The 25,491-nt window shown below is 36.3% G+C and overlaps 1 protein-coding gene across 2 annotated transcripts; it reads right to left on the reverse strand.

Annotated features, from left to right (window-relative positions):
• Positions 1–7,712: 7,712 nt before the first annotated feature.
• LOC129260558 (protein Aster-B-like) lies at positions 7,713–25,271 on the reverse strand. 2 transcript variants are annotated; one of them, XM_064099728.1, is made up of 5 exons: positions 24,666–25,271; positions 19,299–19,359; positions 12,738–12,813; positions 9,360–9,463; positions 7,713–8,555 (listed from the first exon to the last, which is right to left on the reverse strand). In XM_064099728.1, exons 1-5 carry the CDS (start codon positions 24,740–24,742, stop codon positions 8,436–8,438), a joined length of 438 nt encoding a protein of 145 aa, XP_063955798.1. In that variant the 5' UTR covers positions 24,743–25,271; the 3' UTR covers positions 7,713–8,435. The 2 variants fall into 2 exon arrangements, with proteins under 2 accessions (XP_063955798.1, XP_054754500.1); XM_054898525.2 differs by lacking the exon at positions 24,666–25,271 and adding an exon at positions 21,217–22,451 and having other exon boundaries at positions 8,366–8,555.
• Positions 25,272–25,491: the final 220 nt, after the last annotated feature.

Consider the following 25,491-nt stretch of genomic DNA (forward strand, 5'->3'; position numbering starts at 1 on the left):
ATGGCCAAGTTTCATGAACTAGGTCCATATACTTTCTAAGTTATGCTGTCATTTCAAAAACTTAACCTCAGGTTAAGATTTGGTGTTGACGCCGCCGCCGCCGTCGCCGCCGCCGCCGCCGCCGCCGCCGCCGTCGGAAAAGCGGCGCCTATAGTCTCACTCTGCTATGCAGGTGAGACAATAAAAAAATGATGGAAAATGGAAATACCGGGGGGGGGGGGGGGAGGTCACTCAGATTTGGAGGGGTTAGGCCCGGTGGGGGGGGGGGGGGCAATCAGTATATTATGCATAGTGGGTATGTGCCGCGGAGGGGACCCCCATTTTTACACTCAAATTTCCGTTCCAAGGCATAGCATTTTTGTCATATTGAGAAAAAGAACAAAGAAAGCCGCTCCAAAGCATAGCATTTTCTTCTTATCGTGAAAAAAGAAGAAATCCGCTCCAAAGCTTCGCATATTTTCCGTTACGCCGTTCCGGTCGCATTGATCTGCTACAATGAGCCGCAATTTTGGTGAAAAGCGGCCGAAGAGCGCTATCCGACTATCACCTCTGCGCTAGCGCACCCAGCCCCCGGGCTAGCTGCATGCACGTATGCCCGTTCCATAGGGATGCATACGCACTCAACACGCAGGCGACCCATTCCAAGGACCCCCGGTTTCACAAACTTTTGTAGTTCCGAAGCCCGTTCCGAGGACCCTCCTTTTTACAATAAGCCCGCTCCAAGGCCCACGTTTTTTGCCTCGCCTGCGGCACATACCTACTACTTTTTAGTCGAGTCCCCCCCCCCAGGGGGGGGGGGGTGTAGGATGTGTGGGCCCAAAATCTGAAACCATACCATTAAGAAAATAAGTTGCGAATGAAATGTGGGGCTTCAGAATTGAACAAGTTAGATGGCCCTCTGAAAATGGGGGAGCTTTGGAACTGGAATTTAATTTGAAATGGGGGGGGGGTAGATTACTTTCAGGTTTCACATATCTGCTTATCCCCCCCCCCCCAGAAAATACATCTAGAAAGGATAAACAAACTGAACTCACAGAAATGCATTTAGCAATTGTTCTGCACAGGTCAAACCATCTATTGAACATCATAACAAACCAGAGATCACATGCGGGACAAGCAAGCAGTAGACAGATTTTTTTTTCTTTCATTTATTTTTCATAGGTAAGCACACCATTCCACCATTTCCTTTCAAAGATCACAGTCTGCTTCTGAGGAAGTTATAGAGGAATAGAGTCATCACAGAATACTCAAATTCCTGGGTTTTGTTGAAAATAGTTGTGACCTTCACAGCTTGAAAAGTTAGGTCATTAGTAGGTCAACTTCAGTGTGATCAATAGTTTACGTTTTGTTCTGGAGGTTTCTAGCCAGAGGCAAAATACCTGTTATTACATTAAAATTGTTACAAACCTGAGCAGTTCAAATCTGTGTTATTATGTTTATGAACTCCTACAGGGCTGATGTCACCCCCCCCCCATAATGTAGCTGTAGCGTCCCTTGTTCACGAACTGGCAGAACTTGCTTTTTTTTCAATTTGGGTGTTTTTGCATTTTGGATATCTTCAGATAACTTCTTTATCTAATAAGTTTTAAACTATAAAACTGATATTAATGTTACTATGGCAATTAAAGAAAATGAAAATGCCTGAAAAGTGTGATATATTGAAATTATACCCGATGCAAAAGGATAAGTACACGTGTAAGATCATAGTTTAAACATTTAGAAATGATTAAAGTACATAAACAGACTCCCCCCCCCTATTTTTTTCCATTTTGGTATCAAACCACTTCTAAAGCATGAAAAAGGCCAAGAGTATTCAAGATATGATTTCTAGAACTTTCTTATGGTACATACAATGTTTTTAATTATCTTTTTTGCTCATATACACAGGGGTCATTCAGTTCTTAGAAACAGGTTTAAATTCTCCAGGTTAGGGCTTTTGATTACATAACGGCTGCTGAGCAATCGAGACCCTGTTAGACCTTTAATTTGTCTTTGATCTTAATCCGAACACACTTCAACCCTCACATCAGACACTCATGTTAGAACTGAAGAGCTTTGTACATCATTTAATCAGCTTCAGTTCAGTAAAGAGCTGGACCCCATTCTCATTTACTTTCTAGAAACAGTTTCCCTTAACCAGCATGGGGATAACAGCTTAGAGGATCACTTTGCAAGCATTCTCATCGCCATCTCCTGAAGTGGTTTCCAGAACCACTTAACCTAAAGTGGTCTTGTTTCTATTGAAACGCTGTCAATGGGGTCACATGTTTCACGCAGAATTCAAGAAAGTAGATGAGAACGGGGTCGTAAAGGCAATAAGTGAACATGCTCAGTGGAGTTGCACGTTTCACGTGGAATTTGAAACCGCAGCCTAGGCATTGTACACTAAGTGTGTACCAAGTAGGGCGCCCTACATGCTCCCCAAAGAACGATCGCATCCTCACCTATGCTTAAACCATGTTTAAAGAGGCAAGGCAGTCCCGAAAACCACATCGCAAGGCGGCTTTCCAAACCAGTTTGGAAGGCCCACTTCAGATTGCTTCCAAGACTGATTTGAGTGTTCCCATCCACTAAACTGGTTTAAGAAATTAGAGGAGAACAAGGTCTGAGATGACATGACTGGAGGAGAAGTCTCTGTGGAAACGGGATTTCATGAAGCATCTTGTAAGTGATTTTTCACTGACAAATTTGCTCTGAGCCAGGCGCGTAGCCAGGGGGGGGCGGTGGGGGCGGTCGCCCCCCCCAAAACGTCCCCAAAAAGAAAAAAAAAAGGGAAAAAGAGGAAAAAAGGAAAAGGGAAGGGAGGAAAGGGAAGAAAGGTAGCTTTGTCGTGTTTTTTTTCTTTTTATTCTTTATTTTTTTTTCTCAAAAGAGAAACTCCTTCACTCTTGCTTTAAATTTATATATGAATTTTGCTTCCGCGCTGCGCGCGGTTAAATGACAATATTGAAGTTCTCCATTGTTTCCCCCACCCTTTCTCTAACTCTGCTTTTCCACCTCAGCTATATGTGTTTCTTGCCAGTTAAAGTTCAAATGTATAGATTAGGGCATGGAATTAGAGTAAGGTTAGGCCGAAGTATATGAAGTTATCTTTTTTTTTATTGATCGCGCAACTTCTGGTCGGGTCGGCTCCGGGCGGGTAAAATCTTTATATCAATTTCTGCCGTCACCTCCATAAAGTCAACTTCTCCCGCTTTTCAGGTCATTACTAAACAACCATAATTTGGGGCAAACAGGTTCCTAATTGAAGAGGGATGTATAAAATTCGTGTCGTATTAAATAAAAAAGTACAATATTTTTTTTCAAATTCTATTAAACTTCATGTCATTTCCCTGCACATTCATCTCCTGTCCTGTTTTGCGCCCTTAGTTTGAAATTTTAAATGACACTTAAGTTTCTTTATAATTCAAAATGAAGCGCTTCAGGATAAGTCAAAGAAATTAGGCATCCTTTTTTATATTATTTTAATAAATCACAGAAGTTTCAACTTTTTGCGCACTATTTTCCTTGTAATGAAGTTCAATAATCTTAGGAAATCGATTGAATTAGAGCCGATGGGGTATTAGATATATCTGCATTTGATGAAACGTCCGCCCTTTGAAATTTCAGAGTTTTATTGCTCTGCGCGGGGAGGAATATCTTCCTCCCGGCATATACACTTCTTCTCCTCTGTTTTGCGAGTTAAAGATATGCACTGTCGCTAAATTGTTTGTAATCAAATCTGATATTTCCAAGGAAGTATTCAATATATCTTTGAGAATACCCTTTTCTCGGGACCCTTTTCATGGCAAAAAAAATTGATAAAACGCTTTAGCTTCCGCGCTTCGCGCGGGGTTATAATGATTTTAATTTCCTCCATTGTATTCCTTTTTGTGCGTTCACAATCACTTTTAAAAACAAGTTCAAAATCACAATAAAGTCAACTGAATTGGAGCTGATATAGGTACTAGAGACAAGAGAGACGGTTCCTTTTCATTTTAATTTATGAAACACCAAAAGCTTCGCGCTTCGCGCGGGAGGGGGAAACTCCCCCTCCCTGCACCCATCCCCCTAGGGAGCGCGCTTCGCGCGCTCTGTAAGTGTTGGCACGCTTCGCGTGCATTTACCGCCCCCTCCAAAATGAAATCCTGGCTACGCGGTTGCTCTGAGCCAATCAGATTCAAGGATATCAGTAGCTTATGACAAGTCAGTGTTTTATGAAATGCTCCTCTGTCTCTCCATATGATAAAAGCAGAATTAGACAATCATGAAACTGACAAAAGAAAAATTAATTTGATGACTTGCGATGTCTTAGAAACTGAAACTGTTTGCATAAACAAACAGCGCTTTTCAATAGTGCCATGTCATTGAAAATCATCTTTTGGATTAACTCTACACTTTTAAGTTGTTGCATTAAAGTTGGATCAGCAATTATATACAGGATTTTCTAATTCGAACTCAACAACTATATAACCCTTCAAATCTTGATTTAAGGTATGATGAACAACATCCATCTATCTATGAAAAGATCACATTCACATTTGCAACCCCCCCCCCCTTAACTGTCATGTTTATTTCAAGCAACAACCCCAAATATAAGATTTTAGCATATTTTTGGCACCCTTGTGGTTCCAACCATTTAACCTCATTTTTATCCCATGGGAGATTGAATTATTTTGCTGTAAAAGTAACACAAGTCTTCCATAGACTCCAGCTCACATATACACAGGCTCATTCTCAAAGGGCTAAAGCCATACTCCAGACTCAAATTTGACGTTGTTCATGACTATGAATAAAGAAATACATTTAATTTGAAAATCTAAGATTACAATTTAAAAAAAAATATTTATTTCAATTGAATGTTCCAAAGCAAATGGATTTAAACCCATTTCTTGCAACTGTTTTAATGCATAACCTGATTAAGTATTACATGGCATAACAGGGGGAGCCAAGAATCCCTGCATGTTCTGCGGCTATGATGGAGTATATACAACTGTTGGTCATTTACAATGTGTGATCAGAAAAATAATCAAAATCAATTGAAGAACCCGAAATAAATGATTCAATTCTCTGAATAAATGGATTCTGATGTTCTAATCAGATGTGTTTTTCACAAAGGTTTAAGTATGACAAAGAGTCATGCTTAAATGCTCATGTGCAAATGATATGTAACGCGCCCGGGGGGGGGGGGGGGGGCACTTACATTGACGAGTGGATACCATGCGCGACCAGAAAAACACGTAAAAAGGATGTCGTTTTTAAGATAGGGCACGTTACGTACGTAACGTGATAAGGGTGTAAAAAACACAAAAATAATGGGAAAAGGGTATCTATTCCGCTAGGAAAGCTACGTGTTTAGGGTCAAATTTGCGAGGATGATAAAAAAAATTTAAATGTTTTATAAAGGATGTCCTTTCTGCCCCAACACTACGTGTTTCCAGTCCGATTTGCAAGAGGTGTGTAAACTAAAGGTAAAATACTGACTGACTGACGGTCCCGTGACATAACAATAAAATATCGCTGTACTTGTTTAGGTGTTCATTTCAGGGAATATTTGCCAAGAGTATCGTTTTGTTTCCAATACTTGTTAAGGGTAGTGTTTCAGACACCAATACTTGTTAAGGGGTGCATTTTCAGAATATGGAAAATACGTGTTTAGGGTGCTTTTCGAGACCCCTTGGTCGCGCATGGTATCCACTTGTCAATTGAAGTGGCCCCCCGGGGTAACGCGCGATCTTATAGACTAATACGCAGTATAGTGCACGTCCTCTTTGCACGATTTGATTGGTGATGCCTTTTATACTGCACACAAATGTGAAATATGTGAAACACCCCCCCCCCCCGCTCATTTTGACAATGGCAATGTAAAATGTGAACCCCAGGGGGGCATGTCTCATATAAGAGATGTGTCAAAGAATCTACCTATACATGAATATATCAATATGATATCATCTAATCATTTAAAATCGATTTATTGATATTGAAGTTCATGCATATGTAATCAGACAGGAGGTAATATGCTTCCAAGGGAAAATACAGTACTTTGTTGAACAATACGTTACCCCCTACTTGGGCAAAAACAACATCAACAACAAAAGCTCACAGATTCGAGATCATGTTTAAAGAAAATTACATCAATCGAGCTGGGGTATATACATACATAATCTCATTTGTAAAGAAATTGCATTCAGTCTCGGCCAGAAATTATATTCAAGCTCACATGACAGGCTTACATTCGGTTTCATGACATTTGCTCCTGCGACAATGTTTTTCGGTTTCATGACATTTGCTCCTGTGACAATTGCTCCACTGGAAAATCTGCACGTTCAGCTAAACATGAAACCTACCCTCAACTTAAAGGTCAAGTCCACCCCAGCTAAATATTGATATGAATAAGTAGAGAAAAATCAAACTAGCATAACACCGAAAATTTCATCAAAATCGGGTGTAAAATAAGAAAGTTATGGCATTTTAAAGTTTCGCTTATTTTTCACAAAACTGTGATATGCACAACTCAGAGACATGCAAATGAGTCATGCGATGATGTCCATCACTCACTATTTCTTTTGTTTTTTATTGTTTGAATTATACAATATTTCATTTTTTTACAGATTTGACCATAGGGACCGACTTGACTGAACCATATAGTAATAAACAATGCTAATTCCACATGTTCAGGGAGGAATTAATCACTGTTTCACTTGACAATGAGGAGGAAATTAGAATATTTCACATCTCATATATTAAAATACAAAAGAAATTGTGAGTGAATGACGTCATCAGTCTCCTCATTTGCATACCGACCAGGATGTGCATATAACTGTTTTGTGAAATTAAGCGAAACTTTAAAATGTCATAACTTTCTTATTTTACATCCGATTTTGATGAAATTTGCAGTGTTATGCTTGTTGGATTTTTCTCTTTTTATTCAAATCAAGTTTTTGTCGGGGTGGACTTGTCCTTTAATAAACCCTAATCCTTATCTTTACATTATTCTGAACCAAAAACTCTATTACAATCTTAACTCTAACCCTATGCCCTCTGAGATATTAAGACTGGAGCAAATGTTGCACGAGCAAATGTTGCAGGAGCAAATGTTGCAGGAGCAAATGTTGCAGGAGCAAATGTGGAGTCACTACTTTTTCAGAATCTCATTGCATTTAATCTTCCTACTGATAACTTTGCATGCTCATGTCACCTATTTGATTGAATGTAGAGCTTCAAAGAAAATGGAGAAAACAAGGTTTATAGTTCAGGGTTCACTCAAGCATGAGTTGTGCACACAGTGTCATTTGGAGAAACTTCCAAACAGTCCACCAGAAAATGTGGTGTCCAAGAAACTCTAAAGTACATGTATCTTTGTATGTTCTATTTAACTTTATAATTTCAAATTTTGACAGCAGGAAGAAGAAAAATTATTGTTTCAGATATATGTATTTTCAATCTCTTAATTTTTGAAAACCCTATACTTATTTTGGCAATTTTTAGAAAACATGCCCTGGCGACTTATTGTTGGTTTTTTGGGTGGCTGGTAACATATCTGCAGCAAATCACCATTAGGGTTTCCATGGCAAATATCACTGATGATAGAGTGATTTATAGTTTAAATGCATTAAGGCCAAGAAGATCAAAAGGATAGAAAAAACTATGGCTGCCTTAATGCTATACTGTATTTTATTGTTCACCTCACAGTGGCATCACCGTAAAAGCTTTATAGCTAGACTAAAATAACTTCACCTATCATCTAGTATTGATTTAAGAACACACAAGGCTACCCCATTGCCTCCTGGAAGTGGGTTGTCCATGTACAAAGTTTCAAGAACTCAGTTGTCAACAGGGCCCCGTCTTACAAAGAGTTACGATTGATCCATGAATCGTAACTCTATGGAAATCCATCAGTGTCAAAAAAAAATTCTACAGGAAATTTGCAAAATGTCCTTTGTAAACAAAGGAAAACACACCAAATTGTCAAGAAATCAATGACTTTATGGATATTCATTCATATCTAGAATTTTTTTTGAACAAACATGGATTTCATATGTTGACTTTGCTGGCTTTCCTTAGTGGCGATTGATCGGATCAATCACAACTCTTTATAAGACGGGCCCCTGGTCAACAGATTATTCACTGAAGTGAGATTAATCAAAATCAATTTGAATGGCACTAGATTGTATATCTATAATAATGATTAGTGCAATAATGGTTAGCTTTCTAGTTCATACCTGTAGTCTCTTTCCCAACCATACCTACCTAAATTTTGTTCTCCTTTCTCCATTCCCTCTCATCTTTCTCTCTATACTTAAATCATACATTATTTCATATTCTCTCCTCCTCTCTTCATCCTGTATTTAGCCCTCCTGTCTCTTCCCTCCCACACCATATATTTCCTTCCTAATAACAACTCTCACAGCTCACAACAGAAAAATTAATTTTCTCCCTGCTTCGTCACGATCGACCTATGTAAGGATTTGAGCACTGACCTTTTCAGAGGGCGTATGGAGTCCTATTGCGTTGGGAACGACAAAAGCCGTTTTCTCTTTGGTTATCTTTGTAATCGTCTCCACTTTGATTGCAATCTGAAAAACAATATGTGTAGATGTCCATGAAATAGAACATGCATGCATGAGTAATATTGTGGAGAATTGAAATTGCAAACTGCAGAATATCTGGAAAATATGAGTTCAGACTAATATTTGCTACAGCACTAGGACGAGGAAATAACAAAATTTGCAAAAGCTATATCAAAAGTAAAATAATCAAATATTATTGTTGGTAAAGATTTAAATCTTTTAAATCCACATTCGCATTGGATACATGGATATATCTATCAAAAATAAATTCAATGAATGCAATAAATAAGTCAGAGATTCATAGGTCAGATTCATAATGTATTCATTATGCGTGATTTGCTTTTAGGAATAAACACAAGAAATGCTTAGACAGGTTTTTTTTTAACAGAATGGTTAAGTGTAAAGGTTTGACCTATTGATTTTAAAAGTGTAAAGTATTGACCCACTGATTTTAAAGATAACTGGATAAAGTATGCATGAACAAAGAAGAACTGCAATAAATTGCATCATAATCTTACAGTAGCGAAAGAAAGACTGGTGCCCATGGCTTGCCTTGGTGCACACCAAGGATTGTGCAACAATGTACAAGTAGTGAGAATGAGGTCAAATACATCCAATAGATGTATTTACTATTTATAAGTAGACATAAGTTGTTTTTCTTTTTTACAAAATACTATTTTGTTTTTGTTTATCTGCTTATATTCTTTTGAATTGTATATTTGTCTTGTATTATTTTGTACTTCTTGTTTTGAACAAAATATTGGCGAATACCAGTGACGTAAATAAATTCAATTCATCTACGGTACTAACCTGTTTTTCATAGGAGAAGATATTTGAATGGAAACAGATCCAGTTCTCTGATACAAACATTCTTCCTTGGAGTAGTATATCTCGAACTAAGGCACATGAATATGCTGTGAAATTTAAAAGGGGGAAAAAGGCTATCAAAGATAAAGTGCCAAATTAAAAAATGTATTAATGACAAGTAGAATTCTATCCTACCTGACTAGTAAAAATGCTGTTCAAAATTTCCATACAACGTTGACAATAAGAACCTTACAGTAGTTGTTTAAACCTGTGGGCGCGACGGGGTCTAGTGGTTCTGACTCTCGCCTTTCAAACAGAGGGTCGTGGGTTCGAATCCTGGCCGTGGCATGTTTTCCTTCAGCAAGAAATTTAGCCACACTGTGCTGCACTCAACCCAGGTGAGGTAAATGGGTACCGGCAGGAAATAATTCCTCAAAAGCTGTGTGCACCTGAATCAGTAGCCTAGCTTAGCCGGGTAATAATAGCAGGGCCCGCTGGGAGAACAGTTTTTGGAACTGAAGTGGCTACCCTAGGTAAATATACCGTTATTATTATTATAAAGGGGTACTATATGGGCTGAAAATAATAAAAAAAATCTAAATAAATGTTATCTTTTTCTGTTCAAATCATATATTTTCAGCCTGGAGTACCCCTCTAAAGGGGTTCTTCAAGCTGAAAATTGCAAACATTGCAAATTAGTTCATGTTATTCCTAACAATGCAGACAATAGCAAGAAATATAACGGTAAAAAGAATGGGAATGAATATAAAAGAAAACCCTCCACAGGGTGAGAGGGAAAAAAAAGATTTATATCTCTTGCGTGATTGGGGACCAGGGACATTACAAAACATTACTTCCATACTAGAATTGTTTGATGTACCATCGTAACTCCATTGTTATGAATACCTGACTGCCTTTTCAAAATAGAAATGCAGTTTACAATTCAAAGAATGATAATTCATTTTTTGTTGCTGCTTGATTGAATATATATTTTTAACTGCTGTGAAAGTACACAACTGAACACTGAAAGGCAAATATTTGCATAAATTTTTCTTACAATGATATGAATAAATATAATAATGCAAATTTTATTTAGTGTCTTATCCATTCTATTCTAATGGCTTTATTATTCATACGGGGCCTTGTGGGTGGATATTAAAAATATCTGCACTATTTTTCTGATTTTCTTGGCATTACTACCATTAATTCTTCGAGGTGCCCCACAGAGTGGATAAATATGAAATAATTTTCTGAGTTCTGGCTATAATATACTTCTACAAAATGTTATAGGGCAATTCCATAAAATGAGCAACCTTTTGTATGTCTGACCCCACTTTTCTCAAGTCTTTCTTCACTTCATAAACTGTAATGGTCATGGTCCTTTGGAAGCATTACAGACTGTCAAAATGATAAGAAATCAGAGACAGAAAATTTGTGAAGGTCCCACACATACGGGGTCAGACGTACATATTTTTATAGAATTGCCCTATAATATATTTATTTCTACAACACGCCATAATATACATGTACTGCTACAACACGCCTTATACGTTTACAACACAACCTAGAACTGGACACTATTGGTCTTGCATGTCTTTGCTATAAAAACCATGTGCGTGCCAAGTTGTTTGTAAGTATTGAGCAAAAACTGAGGAAGTACATGTAGTTTGATCTGCAAGATTACAACTGACTGACCAAGCAGCCAGCCAACTGCAAATACACATACATGTATTTAATATTCACTGGTTTTGTGGGAGATACCATATATATTTCCTATAATGTGGTATCATCTCCCCAAAATATTATTAATATTACCTTTAGGCCTATAGCTGTATGATATGTAATTCAAGCTTTTATTTGTAGCAATTTATGTCAGTTTGCCTGATGGTACTTCTGGGCCCTATCTTACAAAGAGTTGCGATTTAACCAATCAATTGTAACTATGGAAAGCCAGCAAAGTCAACATATAAAATGCATGTTTATTTATTTTTATTCTAGATATGAATGTATATCCATTAATTCATTGATTTCTTGACAATTTGGTGTGATCTCCTTTGTTTACAAAGGACATTTTGCAAATTTCCTGTAGAAAAAATTATGACACTGATGGATTTCCATAGAGTTACAACTGATTGGATAATCGCACAGGCGCACATGTATACACTTCCCGCGTACACAAGTGATATGCTTTGGTGGTTTGATGAAGAAATGGGAAGACGGATAATATGGACCGATAATTTACTACATAAGCGCAATAGAAAAATGATGAAATCGTGGAAGAGGGGTGTATGAATAATATGGTCCCTAGTCATACAGCTGAACCCTGGCTTGGCCATTGCGATGTATTTTGTGTTGAGTTTATCAATCAGACAAACTACGCATTTATATCTTGTCTCCAAATGCCTTATTCAGGTCATTCCTATATTCCTAACCCAACCAGAAATTTACCATATTTAAAGTGTTCAAGTTATGCCATGTTTTACATATTTAATTGTAAACTTGGGTGATATAATAAATTACATTCAATAAAGTTTATTTTTACTGACAGCTTACAAGTTCACGAGCTTTCGAGTGCCACTGCAACTCTTTATCAAGTGACGAAAATTATCTGATAACTATTTATACCAATCCCCAGGACCGTACGCACGAACGCGGTCACTTGATAAAGAGTTGCAGCGGCACTCGAAAGCTCGTGAACTTGTAAGCTAGTGAACACTTTTTGCGAGAGTGATCACGAATTTCCTAGAAAGCTAGTGAACACTTTTTGCGAGAGTGATCACAAATTTCCTTGTTGACCATAGTAGATTGGGAGACAAATGAATACCCTCTAGCGATTATTTCATTCCGCAATAATGAACCTATTTAGTGTTAGAAGTAAACTTTACTTTGATTTTGATTGGAAACTATACTCTTTATTATATATTACGTGTATCAATATATGGGCAGTCTACAAATTATTTTTTAACCGACAGATAGTGGAAAAAAATACTGGGGCCGATTGCACGAAAGGGTCTTTGCAAGGACCGTCTTTCGTGTTGCCCATTTTTTATGATGCGCCATGTGAAACGCATTTTAAATAAATTATCTGCAAAACATATTTTATTTGCCCGTTAAAATAAACAAAATCTTTGTTTATAAAATGATGTGACATCTCATGAAATTGTATAAAAATTGATTTAAAAGCAAGCTAACATATTTTATTTTTTTATCATAAATTTCAGAAATACCCTGCTTATAGCGAATCATAAAAGATGAGCGACATGAAAGACAGTCCTTGGAAAGACACTTTCGTGCAATCGGCCCATGGTTTACTACATGTACTTGGTAATGGTATTCAAGGAAATTGGTAGAACCCTTCTTCCATAGAGTTTAAAAACTTACTGTTGATGACGGACTCTGTATCCGGTACACACGGGAACAACTTGTGGAATTGCTTGTTGCGACTGTCATGTCCCATCTAAAAGGAGAAAATAAATTCATTGAATAATGTTTAGCCTCCATGTATATGTGCACATCATCCTATAAATTCACTATTCCCCACCAACAACCTGAACAAGCATTATTCATTCTCTAAAGAAAAAAATAGCATGTTGTTTAAGCTTGTCATTCTAACAACAAGTTGTTTAAACTTTTTTTTGTAATTGTTAAAAACTTTTTAAACAACTTGTTTAAAAAGTTTGAACAGCTGTTTCAAAATTTTAAATGGTTGTTTGAAAAGTTTAAACATCGTTTTTACGTTGTATAGGCTCTCAATTAGGCTGAGTCTGATGTTTGGAGCTAGGAGCATGCAAGTTTTCTACGTCCCCCTCCCCATAAGAAAAAAAATTAAGAAACACATTTAATCAAGAACCCAGTACAAATAACACGACAAACATAAATGAATAAATAAACTATGTTCAATCTTTGTACATAATGTTCATCAACAACCTGCATGCACACTCAATTTCCAGCTCTTGGGATAACGTTGAGCTACCATTCAATATTTGAGCTGGTAGGGGGCAAGTTTGTAAAACCAAAGCATATACATTAATCATTTTATCATTTCAAATAAAGTACCTTGTCAAAGTCTCTTTTAGCACAAAATCCTGCCATAAAGGCTCCATGCGTCTTTTCTGATGAAGGGTGAAAATTGATACTTTTGATACAAATGCAGCTCTGACTTTTCACAAGGTACCTAACATTACATCACTCTTCATGGTGATTGGCTGAATTAATTGTCCCATTTCAATGACCAATCACACAGAAGTAGAACATCAAAAAAAAAAAAAGATGCAGTATTTTTTTTCTGACAATAGCTTGGTTCAATCGATAGATCATGGGGCTATAATGGATAGATAATATCAATGGGGAAAACAAAAGGTAACATCTAGTTTTCATTTCTTTATTTCTTTTTTTCACTAGGCAGAGGGGGTTCTCTGAGTGACTATTTTTTAAAGAGTTCAGGAGTACACTAACCTTTTTTTTTTTTGGGGGGGGGGCAGGGCACTTTTAATTTTTTGATATGCCTCTGCATATAAGCTGTTCCTTCCTTTATGCATTTATTCATTTTTTTTTCATTTGTGTATTTACTTCTTTGAGAGGCGGAGGAGCAAGTAATTTTTTCTACACCATCTGTTGAGATTTATTAATTTCTTTGATTTTTTGGGCTGCATTTTTTTTAAATAAAGGGTTACGAGGCCTGATTTTTAATTGTATACCCCCTGATGCGCCAATTATATACCTACCTTTATTTTCTTTATCATTATCTTTTTTTTTTTTTGGGGGGGGGGCAGGGCACTTTATTCATCACTATCTGTCAAGATTAACCAAAACTATGTTACCACTTGAACAATACAACATATTCATATACATACATGTATATCATACATATGATACGTAAAATAATTTGCAACGGCTCGAGAAGGTTCTTGTTTAAATTTGAATTATGTATGCCAGTCAATTTATCAACGGCGTCACTACACCCTTGCAAAACTGAAGGTCAATTAAAAAGCAAACACAAAAACCAAATAGGGAAAAACAAACACACTGTGATAACGACACCATCACGGAAAGGTTTGTTCAAACTTTTGGAATGCTGCCTGGATCGCAAAATAGCCTGTCCCAGCTCAAGTTATTCACTACTAAACTTATAACGGCCTAAGTAACACTCAAGAAGAATGCAGGCCTAGAGTCTGGTGATGGGGATTTCCACAATCCATTATTTGACTAGATTGAAGAATTATCAAATTTAGCACAGCTAAAATTTCATTATTGGATATTTGAATTTGAGTGTTAATAGGTGGTTTCAAACCGCCTCGATCATAAGAATTCCCGTTAAATCACGAGAACTTTTTAAGGCTAAAAAATACCCATTAATTATTCCTGCATTCACACCACCCTGAAACATACCCTTTGGGATAAGTTTCTGAAGTTACGAGCGTGAGCAGTATGGTCTGATAAGCAAGCGAGGCGCGAGATTCAAAATCGCTAGCTCAGCAGCCACCCACGGAACCCGCGACAACTACACACTGGGCTAAAAGTTCCTGTAAATTGCTTTCACATTGTCAAAATACCTGCGACCTTGGAAAAATCCCTGCGAAAGTTATCGTAATTTTGACATATACCTACTATTTAGTGGGTATTTTCTTTCGGGGAGATTACGCGTAATTTGCTTTCACATTGCCAAATTACCTGGTATTTTCTGATCGGGGTAAATTTCCCGATCAGAAAATACCTGGAACTGACGAACTTCGAGGCGGTCTGAAACCACCTAATGATCATTTATCAAAGATTTTTTTTGTTGCAAAGATTTAATAACTATAATGCTAATTATATTGGATTGTTTTCATATTCAAATTTGAATTAGACCATTAGATAAAAGAAGATACTGTAAAAATATCAATCTTTCCCGAAGGCACTTTAAACGAAAGTCTGAACACCCTTAAAGGAGAATGAAACTCTTGGAGCAAGTAAGCTTTTGTGAAAGCAGAAAAATCAAAGAATAAGATCAACAAAAGTTTGAGTAAAATAGGACTAGCAATAGAAGAGTTATGAGCATTTGAATGTCGAGATCACTAATGCTATGGAGATCCTCCCATTGGCAATGCGACCAAGATCTATGATGTCACAGATGAACAACTCTCCCCTTTTGGACACTGAAAATATACCCCAAAACATCTCTTTTTGCTCATTCTAATCATATGACAAACGATTCATCAATGATATAATGTTGTGAAACCTCTGTACTTGTCCTCTCATAAAGAGAACACCTCACCTTGTGATAGACTCTATAAAAGTGAGAATATAAGTGAAATAAGTACTAAAGTAGTGAGGGAGTTGTACGTGTGTGACATCACAGATCTTGGTCGCATTGCCAATGGGAGGATCTACATGGCATTAGTGATCTCAATATTCAAATGCTCATAACTTTCTTATTATTCATTCAATCTTCCTAAAACATTCAACAATATGTTTCTTTGATTTTTCTCTTTGATATGGATTCAGCTGGTTTCAATGGTTTCATTCTCCTTTAACACTGTACAAACTATGGTGCTATTAGAGAACATCGTACACAAACCAGTCAGTGGCCTAAGAAGACTGGTGACACAACAATTGCTCCAGGCTCTATTTCTATTTCGCCTAATTCTATGGTAACAAACACCTTTGCAAATGCTCTACAAACAATTTTAATACATGTATAGAAATAAATGGTATGAAATCATTTGTATGGTGTTTGTTAAGATAATGTGACCAGAGCATAAGATATGGGGTTAGGTTTTGCAATAGGGTAGGGTATAGTGTTAAATCTATGGTTGAAGTTAGTAATCAATTTGGAATGTACAGCAGGTCGCCGGAGCAACTGTCATGGAATGAAGAGGACCAAACACTCTGGTGTTACCAAATACACCATGGTGTTTGCACACAACACAAAACAGTGTTAAAATAACATACAGATAACACCAACTGAACTAACACCATGATTTTAAAACTGGTGTAAAATGCTTGCAGCGGTCCGCTTTGTTAGAACATCCTTTTCCAGCGTAGCCTCAGTTTCTGTCTGAAATCTTCTCCCTTATTATATTCCAATGGTGGATCAGAAATACTGCTGCAAAATCTTCCTTATATAGTGAATGCCACATCAATCATGTTTTTCAAACACTTATTCTTCAATATGAAAAGATGTTTCATCTCTCGAAATCTAAAAATAGGGCCGAGTAGAAGCATGCCAAGCAAGAATGAACAGGAGACAAAATATCACAAGGAAACATTCATTCTTGTTTTCATGTTTGAATTTGAGAACATGTACTTGGAGGAGTAAGTGCCATTTTTAGAATATGAATAGCTTTTCATTTACAAGAAGTGTTTGGAAGGCCTTCCGTAAGGTGCAGTATAAAAAAGTATGATGTATCAAATCCTGATTCCTCATAATTCTTTATTTGTACATTTCTTTTTCTCGGTGCTATTTTAATGATTTCACATGCGTGATCATAATAAGAAAGATTTTTCTAAAAAGTACATAATTCCTGAAGACTATTGTCTAGACTTAGGGCTTTCTTTGGTGTATTGTCAGTTCTTGTATAGCGCATACCACATTATAAATAACATCTCTATGCGCTTCCAAAAGACTTGGATTATTACCCCGGCTGTAGCTCAAGCAGCTTGCTTCCAGCTCTCGGCATTTCAAGGAATAAATTCCTGCCAGGTACCCATTCACCTCACCTGAGTTGAGTGCAGCACAATGTGGATAAATTTCTTGCTGAAGGAAACTATGCCATGGCGGGGATTTGAACCCAAGACCCTCTGATATCAATCAATTAAATGGATCAATAAGAGTAATCCTACTAATTACAAGCTATACATTGCATTATAATTAGAAACCTTCAAAGTCATTTTCCGGTTCCCCAAACAATTCTACAGGTAATTGATTTTTTACAATTATAGGAGCTAAAGTTTTAGCAGCAGATTAGAATTGGTGAAGGAGAATGTATTCACACTGTTTTGAAACATGAATGAATTATCATAATTCCATATGACAGAATAAAATGTTACTGCAAAAATGCAATTACTTGCTCTCTCACCAATATGCTGGTAAAAAGCTATTAAATAGAAAAAAACTTAGTGCACGGTAAAATCATTGACACATTGACATTACACTTTTGAGGTACCGGTATTGAAAAAGACAAGAATTTGCTTTTAGTGTAATTTTTTAACCCTCTTTGAATTTTGCATTTTTCTTTTTTGGCATATTTGTGCAAAATCTAGCATAATTTCACAAGCATTTGGCATAAGTCCTTGAGTATCTACCCTCTAGCATAACTTTAGAACATGAAAAGCATAATTTTGAAAATCTAAAAATAAAATTTGACAGATTTAGCATAACTGGAACTTATATATTGAATCTATAGAATTAATGATGAAGACCTTTTTTGTCGTCTTAATGGCCAAGAGTCAAGGACCCTGTTTTTGTGTGTAAAATATATGTGTAATTGTTAGGGTTTTGTGAGAAAAAGTGTACACCTGGGGCCCGTCTTACAAAGAGTTGCGATTGATCCGATCAATCGCAACTATGGAAAGTCAGCAACGTCAACATCTGAAATACACGTTTGTTCAAAATATTTTCTAGAAATGACATATTATATTCATACATTAAATGTTTTCTTGACAATTCAGTACGCTTCTCTTTGTTTCTAAAGGACATTGAGCAAATTTCCAAAAGAAAATATGACATTGGTGGATTTCCATTTACTTGAGATTGATCGGATCAATCGTAACTCTTTGTAAGACGGGGCCCTGATTGTATGAATACACGTCATTTCTAGAAAATATTTTGAACAAACATACATTTTAGATGTTGATGTTGCTGGCCTACCATAGTTGCGATTGATCAGATTGTTCACAACTCTATGTAAGATGGGCCCAGATCATGGTTACAGCATATTTTGGGGCAACATTTCTCTGTGGCAACACTAGTTCATTACATCAGTCATATCCAATACTTCTTCTAGTTTGGCAAGCAGGTGTTACCCCTCTCTCTTCCCCTTTTGCTCTATTTATCCCTTTACAATCAAACAAAATCAATATTTTCCAACCACATAAATGATATTATTCTTGTGTAGCATAATTCACCAACAAATGGTTTTCCCTGATTTGAATTGAAACCACATTACAATTACTGTCATATGTTTATCAGCACATTTTTGAACCACAAACCGAAATGATCAGAGACTGATCATTTGCAATCAGTGATATCTTTACTGGGTGTGACAATAGGCAATAGCATGAATGTTGACATTGCAAACCAGGGACCAGTATAGACCAAACAAAATTTGTATAAAAATTTGTTCTGTGTTTTGTAATCGAGTTTTTAATGATGATTCATGTTGCTGTTTACATTTTAAAATCAACACTGTACACACCCTAACGGACTACCGAGTGATACCATTAAAGGATGAAATCATTAGTGTGTGAAGTAAATTTGTATCTTGAGGGCACTTCCTGACGACGAAGATGAATGGTATCACAGCTACTATAATAGACTCGGGAAAGAGGATAGAGATTGATCCAATCAGGAGACTACTTTTTAAGACGTAATTGGACAGATATTGTACAAACATAATATCATCTTCCCATTGTATCAATGGAATAGGAAATACATGGCTAATGAACGAAACCACAAATATCTCAATGAAATAACCACCTGAAACCATGATCATATCAAAGTATATCTATAACCCATGATATTGTGACATGCAACATTAAGAAAAAATAAAAGAGAAAACCGTATGATTTGCACTTTCATAAAACCAAATATTTGCATTATGGACTGCATTCAACCAAATAAATTATCTTTTCAGTTGATATTTTTTCTTTAAACAAAACTTGGCCATGGTTAACCGGATGCTGTTCAATCGGGATTTTCCACACTTTCGTGAAGGGGGGGGGGGGGCAAAAAAAATCTCTCACCTCCAATTTTGAGACCGCTTCATTGAAAGCCTTGGATACGGAATTACCGAAAGACTTGGATCTGAAATTAAAAAAAAAAAAAAAAAAAAATACGATAAATGGTTAAATGACTTATGTTTCTTACATGCTGTTTACATTTTAGGCCTAAAACTTTATAAAATGGTGATATGGATCCTTATCAAATGATTGGCTGAAATACATCACATGACCCGACATTTATTTTAGCGAACGGGTAAATTTGCCAATGACTGGCACTATTGAATAGTTCTATTGCAAGGAGGATGGTATTGTCAAAATAACAAGAATCCAAATCACTATCTTATGAAACAATACACATCATTTTGCTTAAGCATTAGATAATAGGAATGCTCCGGGCTGAAGATATTTATATCTTAATATAAAAATAGAGTAAAATTCACAGAGCAAAATGCTGAAAATTTGATCAAAAATCAGACAACAAATAACAAAGTTATTGAATTTTAAAGATTTGCATTATTCTAGTGAAACAGTTCTAGGCATGTATTCATGAATATCCCCATTTGTTCTTTTGTATTTTATTATATGAAATTGGGTTTATTCAAAAATTTTCTACCAAGAACTAAAACAATGGAATTGAGAACTGATAAAGTGCATTAGTTATTTCTTGCTGCAACTTATTTCCTCATACAGTAATGGAGACACATCATTTACACATTTATGAAAATAATGAAATTATGATTTCATGTAACATAAGAAAAAGGAAAGTGGGGATGTGACATTGTGACATCATCAGCCCACCTAATGAATATTCATAAAGACATGCCTAGAACTGTTTCACCGGAATAATGCAAATTTTAGATTTGAAAACTTCGTTATTTGTTATCCAATTTTGATGAAATTTTCAGCATTTTGCACTGTGAATTTTACTCTATTTATTTAGATATAAATATCTTCAGCCGGGAGTATCCCCTTAATTACTCACACTTGTAACCTTTCAGAATTCAAACTGTTCAAAAGGTACCTCATTCATGTAATTCTTTCTAATCCCCTCCATGAAAGTAATCACAGACTTAAAGGGGAACTTTACCCTGATGAAAAGTTTGTTGAAAATATACCAGAAAAAAAAATTGGTTACGGTTTGAGAAAAATCCATTAAAGTTATTTGAATGTTAAGTTTTTGATTTTGATGTCACATACGAGCAGCTGCTCCAATATATTTTCAATAAAAAATGCATAAATTTCACATTTTTGATGTCATATCCCACTTGATCTTTTAAAATATGAAATTATGTTTATTTGAATTTTGTACTCCAAGAATTAAAAATATTGGATTGACAACTGATTTAATGCATTATATATTCATTGCTGCAACTGATCTCTCTCTTAGAGAGACATATTACGTACACAATATAAAAATATGAAATAATCATGATTTCATGCAATAACAGAAAATAGGAAAGTGGGGACAGGACATCTGGCCCAACTGATGAATATTATTTTAACAAAATATTGCTACAAATTAAAATTAAATAACTTTATTCGCTATCAGATTTTGATGAATTTTTCAGCATTTTGCTCAGTGAATGTTACTCTATTAAAATACAATTATTTTCAGCCTGGAGTACCCCTATAATTTTCCCTTAAGTAAAAGTGTGTTATCTTATATCAAAATAAAGAATTAAAATATTTTAAAAATACACTACACAGGCTCAAACTTCCCAGTTGTGAAGGGATGTTTAAATCTTAAATTGAAGCCTCAAAAGAAATAAAGCTTTAAGTTCTTCCTGAAGTAAAAGGATGTTTTATTTTAAATTGTAGCCAAAGAAAATACACTGCACATTGAACAATCATTGTTTGCCAGTGCATAATATTATTTAAACAATCTGCTCTAGGAAATTAGTAATACTTTTATTGACATATACATAGTACATTACTTCACCTCCATGAATGAACTAAATGGTTTATGCGTCTACGCCGATGTCTTGATAGATGTACACAATGTTTCATTGTCCAGATGCAGTTCCCAATCAAGGAACCGATCACTTAAAGAAGCCATTTTGAACCATCCTCATAAAACACTCACTCTCAAAAAAAATTAATAACTAAACAAATTGTATCTCAAATGGCATGCAGGAAGGTTCTCAGCAGAATATTAATTGCCAAAGTATTTTCCCAAATTGCAATGATCCTTAATCCAAGCCTTCTATAACAAAATCAGAGGAAAAAAATAAACGGTAGCACATTGAATGCGAAGTTGTGCAACGCGGATCAAGTCCTGCCCATGTTCGTAGAATTTTTGTTCTCAATACATCGATTCAATAATAACTATTTTGTCAGAGACGGGTTGCGGCTCTGTCAGATTCCGGCGGGTTACTTGGTGCAGAAAGGTGACTTTGTCACACTGAATGGTAGCATCAGCTGCAAATCAAAATACTAGTCCCTTCGTGAAGCCCTTGACCCCACTGCCTCCTGGAACCAGGCAGTCTCAGTACAAACCTAAAGGGAATTACAGTATCCTGCAGTCAACGGGTTAGGATGGCAAGGAGATAATCTAAATAGTACTATCAGGATCACCAAGACTGTTCCATCGATCTTACAAGTTATCAAAGAATCATATGACAAATCCACCTGTATGAAAGACACAGGCATAGGAGTGTAGGCTCAAGCTCCAAACATGCAATATCTACTTCTAACCTAACTGATGGCACGTGAGCACCGGAACCATCATTCAAAGAGTTTCCTTGAAGAAAGCTACCACGATTATCCTACAGAACAAAATAGGTGACTCTTGACAAATGTAGTCAGTTTATCAAGGTGTTGCTGGCCTCCTAGGAATAAAAAAAAACACATTCATTTGATTCAAACTAGTTCATAAATCTGTCTTGCAACATTGGATTTCTGTAGTCAGAATACCACTACATGCATTGCATTACTTGAGGTACATGTACAATGTTGGACTAGCAACATAAAAAGCTGTTTACATGCTGGGTGAAATACAATTATGCATAACAGACCACCAACAAGTGCATGCATTCAATTTGACCACAATAATGACCTATTATGGTAGAACTAGAACCAATTGAGATGCAGCCAGTTTTCTAATTATTTCCTATCCCCATAGTTTTCCATGAGCTCACAAACACAATGTAGGACCGGCCTTTCACTGTCTGAAAGAATCATGGTCATGAACACACACGGACAATTAATCCATTCAGCACTCCCCATCACTTGGCTATAAATAACGATGATGTGCAAAAGCCATTTCTCTGCCTTCTATCAAATATCACTGCGTAAACACCTGGTGTAAATGGGCGGGGACTGCCCAGAGTGGTGTGGCGTGTAGACAGAGCAAATAGGATTCATTTACACTGGGACGGAGTCTGGCTTATGCAAATATCCAGAGCGAGAGAGTTGACAAACAGAAGGATATAACTCTCTTTTGAGCAATTATAAGAAAATAATTTGTAATGAATTCAGATCTAGAGCCCAACTAAATTCAACGTCTTAATACCAACACTAATATTTTGTTTAATCAATCTCTAAGTTGGTTCAAATATAAACCCACCAATTGTTAAAAGTAAAACAAAGTTGCATGCAAAATGAATTTGGATTTTTTTTTCTAACCAACAGTTGGTCAGTTCATTTTTTAACCAATTTGGGGTTGATTAAAATAGATTCTGAGAGTGAATAAAGTGAAACAACACTTCATCACATCTCAACAGATGTGCTTAAAAGAAAAGTTGAAATCCTGCCCCCCATAAAAAATATTTTAAAACCAAGAAAAATAAAGAGAAAAGGAAAGAAAAGGAAAGAGAGAAGGGTGAAATATGAAATTACATGTACATGTATTATCTTAACATTATGTCAAAATCTATCACATTTGATTTTTGTCATAAACAAAAAAAAATGTCAAAATTTTGACTCGCTTCACTCACACGCAACTTTCTATGAATTTTGCCCGATACGCCATATTTGGCCCCCTCAAATTTTTTTTGCTTGTTATGCCACTGATATCAAACATCACCTCTCGTAATCACTGCTTCTGGGTTGAGGCCTTATGTTGCATTGACGGTGTCAATTTATTGTCAACACTGGAAATGTGACTTCTATTATGGAAACCATACCCAAAATGTTTGAATGTTGGTAGACAGACGTTGGTGGGCTTGTTGCTGGTATACTAGGGGATGTGTTTGAATAAAGGAAATCTCTAAGGTCAACACAAGAATCGCTCTCATCCCCGAGATACCAGTCTGATTGGATTATTAATACTCATTTACAATGGAAAGATGGTCATCAAGATCAAGTTGGTCTTCGTGAATCTCTTACCAAACGACTTAGCCTGCTCTCTCTAAAAATATTGGGTAAAACTGCTCCATGAGGGTAATTATGTGTCCAACGAACATTGGGTATTTTTGGGGGGCATTTTTATTTATCCAGTGATGAATATTTTGCCCATTCTAAAGTAATTGTTGCTTAGTTTTTAACCTTACTGGACAATAATGCTTCCCGCATTGGGTAAAATACTGCCTAAAATTGGTTGGACACAAAATTACCCTCGTACTAGTTACAATTTTACCCAATATTTTTTACTTCTACCCTGCAAGCATCTTTTCATCACAAATCCTAACATTTCATCACAGATAAACAACAGGGAATCTGAAGAAAAAAAAACACTGTGAAAGGTGCTTGATTGTAGGCTATATTGCCTCAATTGGGAAAGTCATCCTTCATAGCTTATGAAAAAAGTAGAATTTGCAATTTGATTTATAGGCACGTCATACAATTATAATTAGTTTGCATTATTGATTACTTTACCGATTCAAGTCAAGCTAATTGCTATACAATCAGCAGACTAGATAATCAGGAATTTTTACATTTCAGTTCAGCTGGCACACAAATACACAAGAGTCTGTGCAAAGCTAGTGAGGGAATTCCAGTCTATATTAAGCCATCCTTTTATAAAATAGGTATTTGTTCAGATAACTCATCCTATTATTAAACTGGCATTAGAAGAAAACTGCAGAGCAGGCTTGCAAACAAATCCCATTTTCTCTTCGGGGTAAGAAATAAAACAAAAATAGAAAAGACAGCAAAATCCAACAAGATAAAAACTCCAAGATAAACTCCCAGAAAAACTTGGTCTACTCAGTTGATATGACGGTTGTAGCTCATGCATGCACATATAGCGCACGCAAAAAAATAAAATGATACTGCCACATATTTGACATTGACCTGACCAATTGTGTGAAAATTTTGACAGTGAGTCGTCAGTCATGTGAATAAAAAATATATCAAATATTCATGGCCAGTACAGAATTCAACGGAGTAAAGTGGCATCATTAATGCTGATTTTGTTTTCCTTGTATAAAGTATCTAATATAGACTAACCTGGACTCTTGTCTTCCGCTTGCATCCTCTGCAATAATTACAGGATCTACAAAGGTATGCTCAAGCATGTGTTTCATCACAACTTAATCACTTCTTTCCCCATCGTACAAACAGTCGATTGCAGAATTCATACAAAAGCCAACGCATTTCGCCAACGTCAACAAACGCAGGACATCTTGCATAAGAGTCCGCTGCAGTGATCCCGATTCCCAGGTGATATCATATACCATACCCCATACAAACTGTGCTTAGTTTAATCTTTTATGGCATGGAGTGTTTTAATGGACCGTCGGCATTGTTTGCATAACTGTCAAGAGCGTATTCAGGCTGACTACACAAGAATAAAACATGTTCCAATCCGCAATTCCATGACAGTGCACTTTTTCTGACAATTAGCCGGCGAGTTCATAATTCTGGAGGTTAAGTCTCCAGGTTTCCCACATAAAGTAGTGTTATTGAAAGGCAATTATGCATTTATGGCTGTACAACATGTTCCTATTGAGTAGAAATACTATTAGTGGTAACTGTTGAGGTCCGCGTAAATAAGAAAGGATGAATGCAAACTGGTGGTAACAATTCCCCGCTCTCATTCACTTTCATTGTTGCATAACCCCCATACACCCTGGGAGAAAATAGTCTGTGGATTCCAGAATTCATTCCAGAGTTAAATGCAGAAAACACATCATTTTTCTAATTACATGAATAATCATCCTTATGCTGCAGACTAGATGTAATATGTTTTTTATATGGAATCACACGGTTCTTCCACCATGATGCTCCTCTCTAGAGTTATCATAACAATCTATTTCAAGAAGAAAAGTGTCTG

Source organism: Lytechinus pictus, chromosome 5, assembly GCF_037042905.1.
Source record: "Lytechinus pictus isolate F3 Inbred chromosome 5, Lp3.0, whole genome shotgun sequence".
Lineage (NCBI taxonomy): Eukaryota > Metazoa > Echinodermata > Echinoidea > Temnopleuroida > Toxopneustidae > Lytechinus > Lytechinus pictus.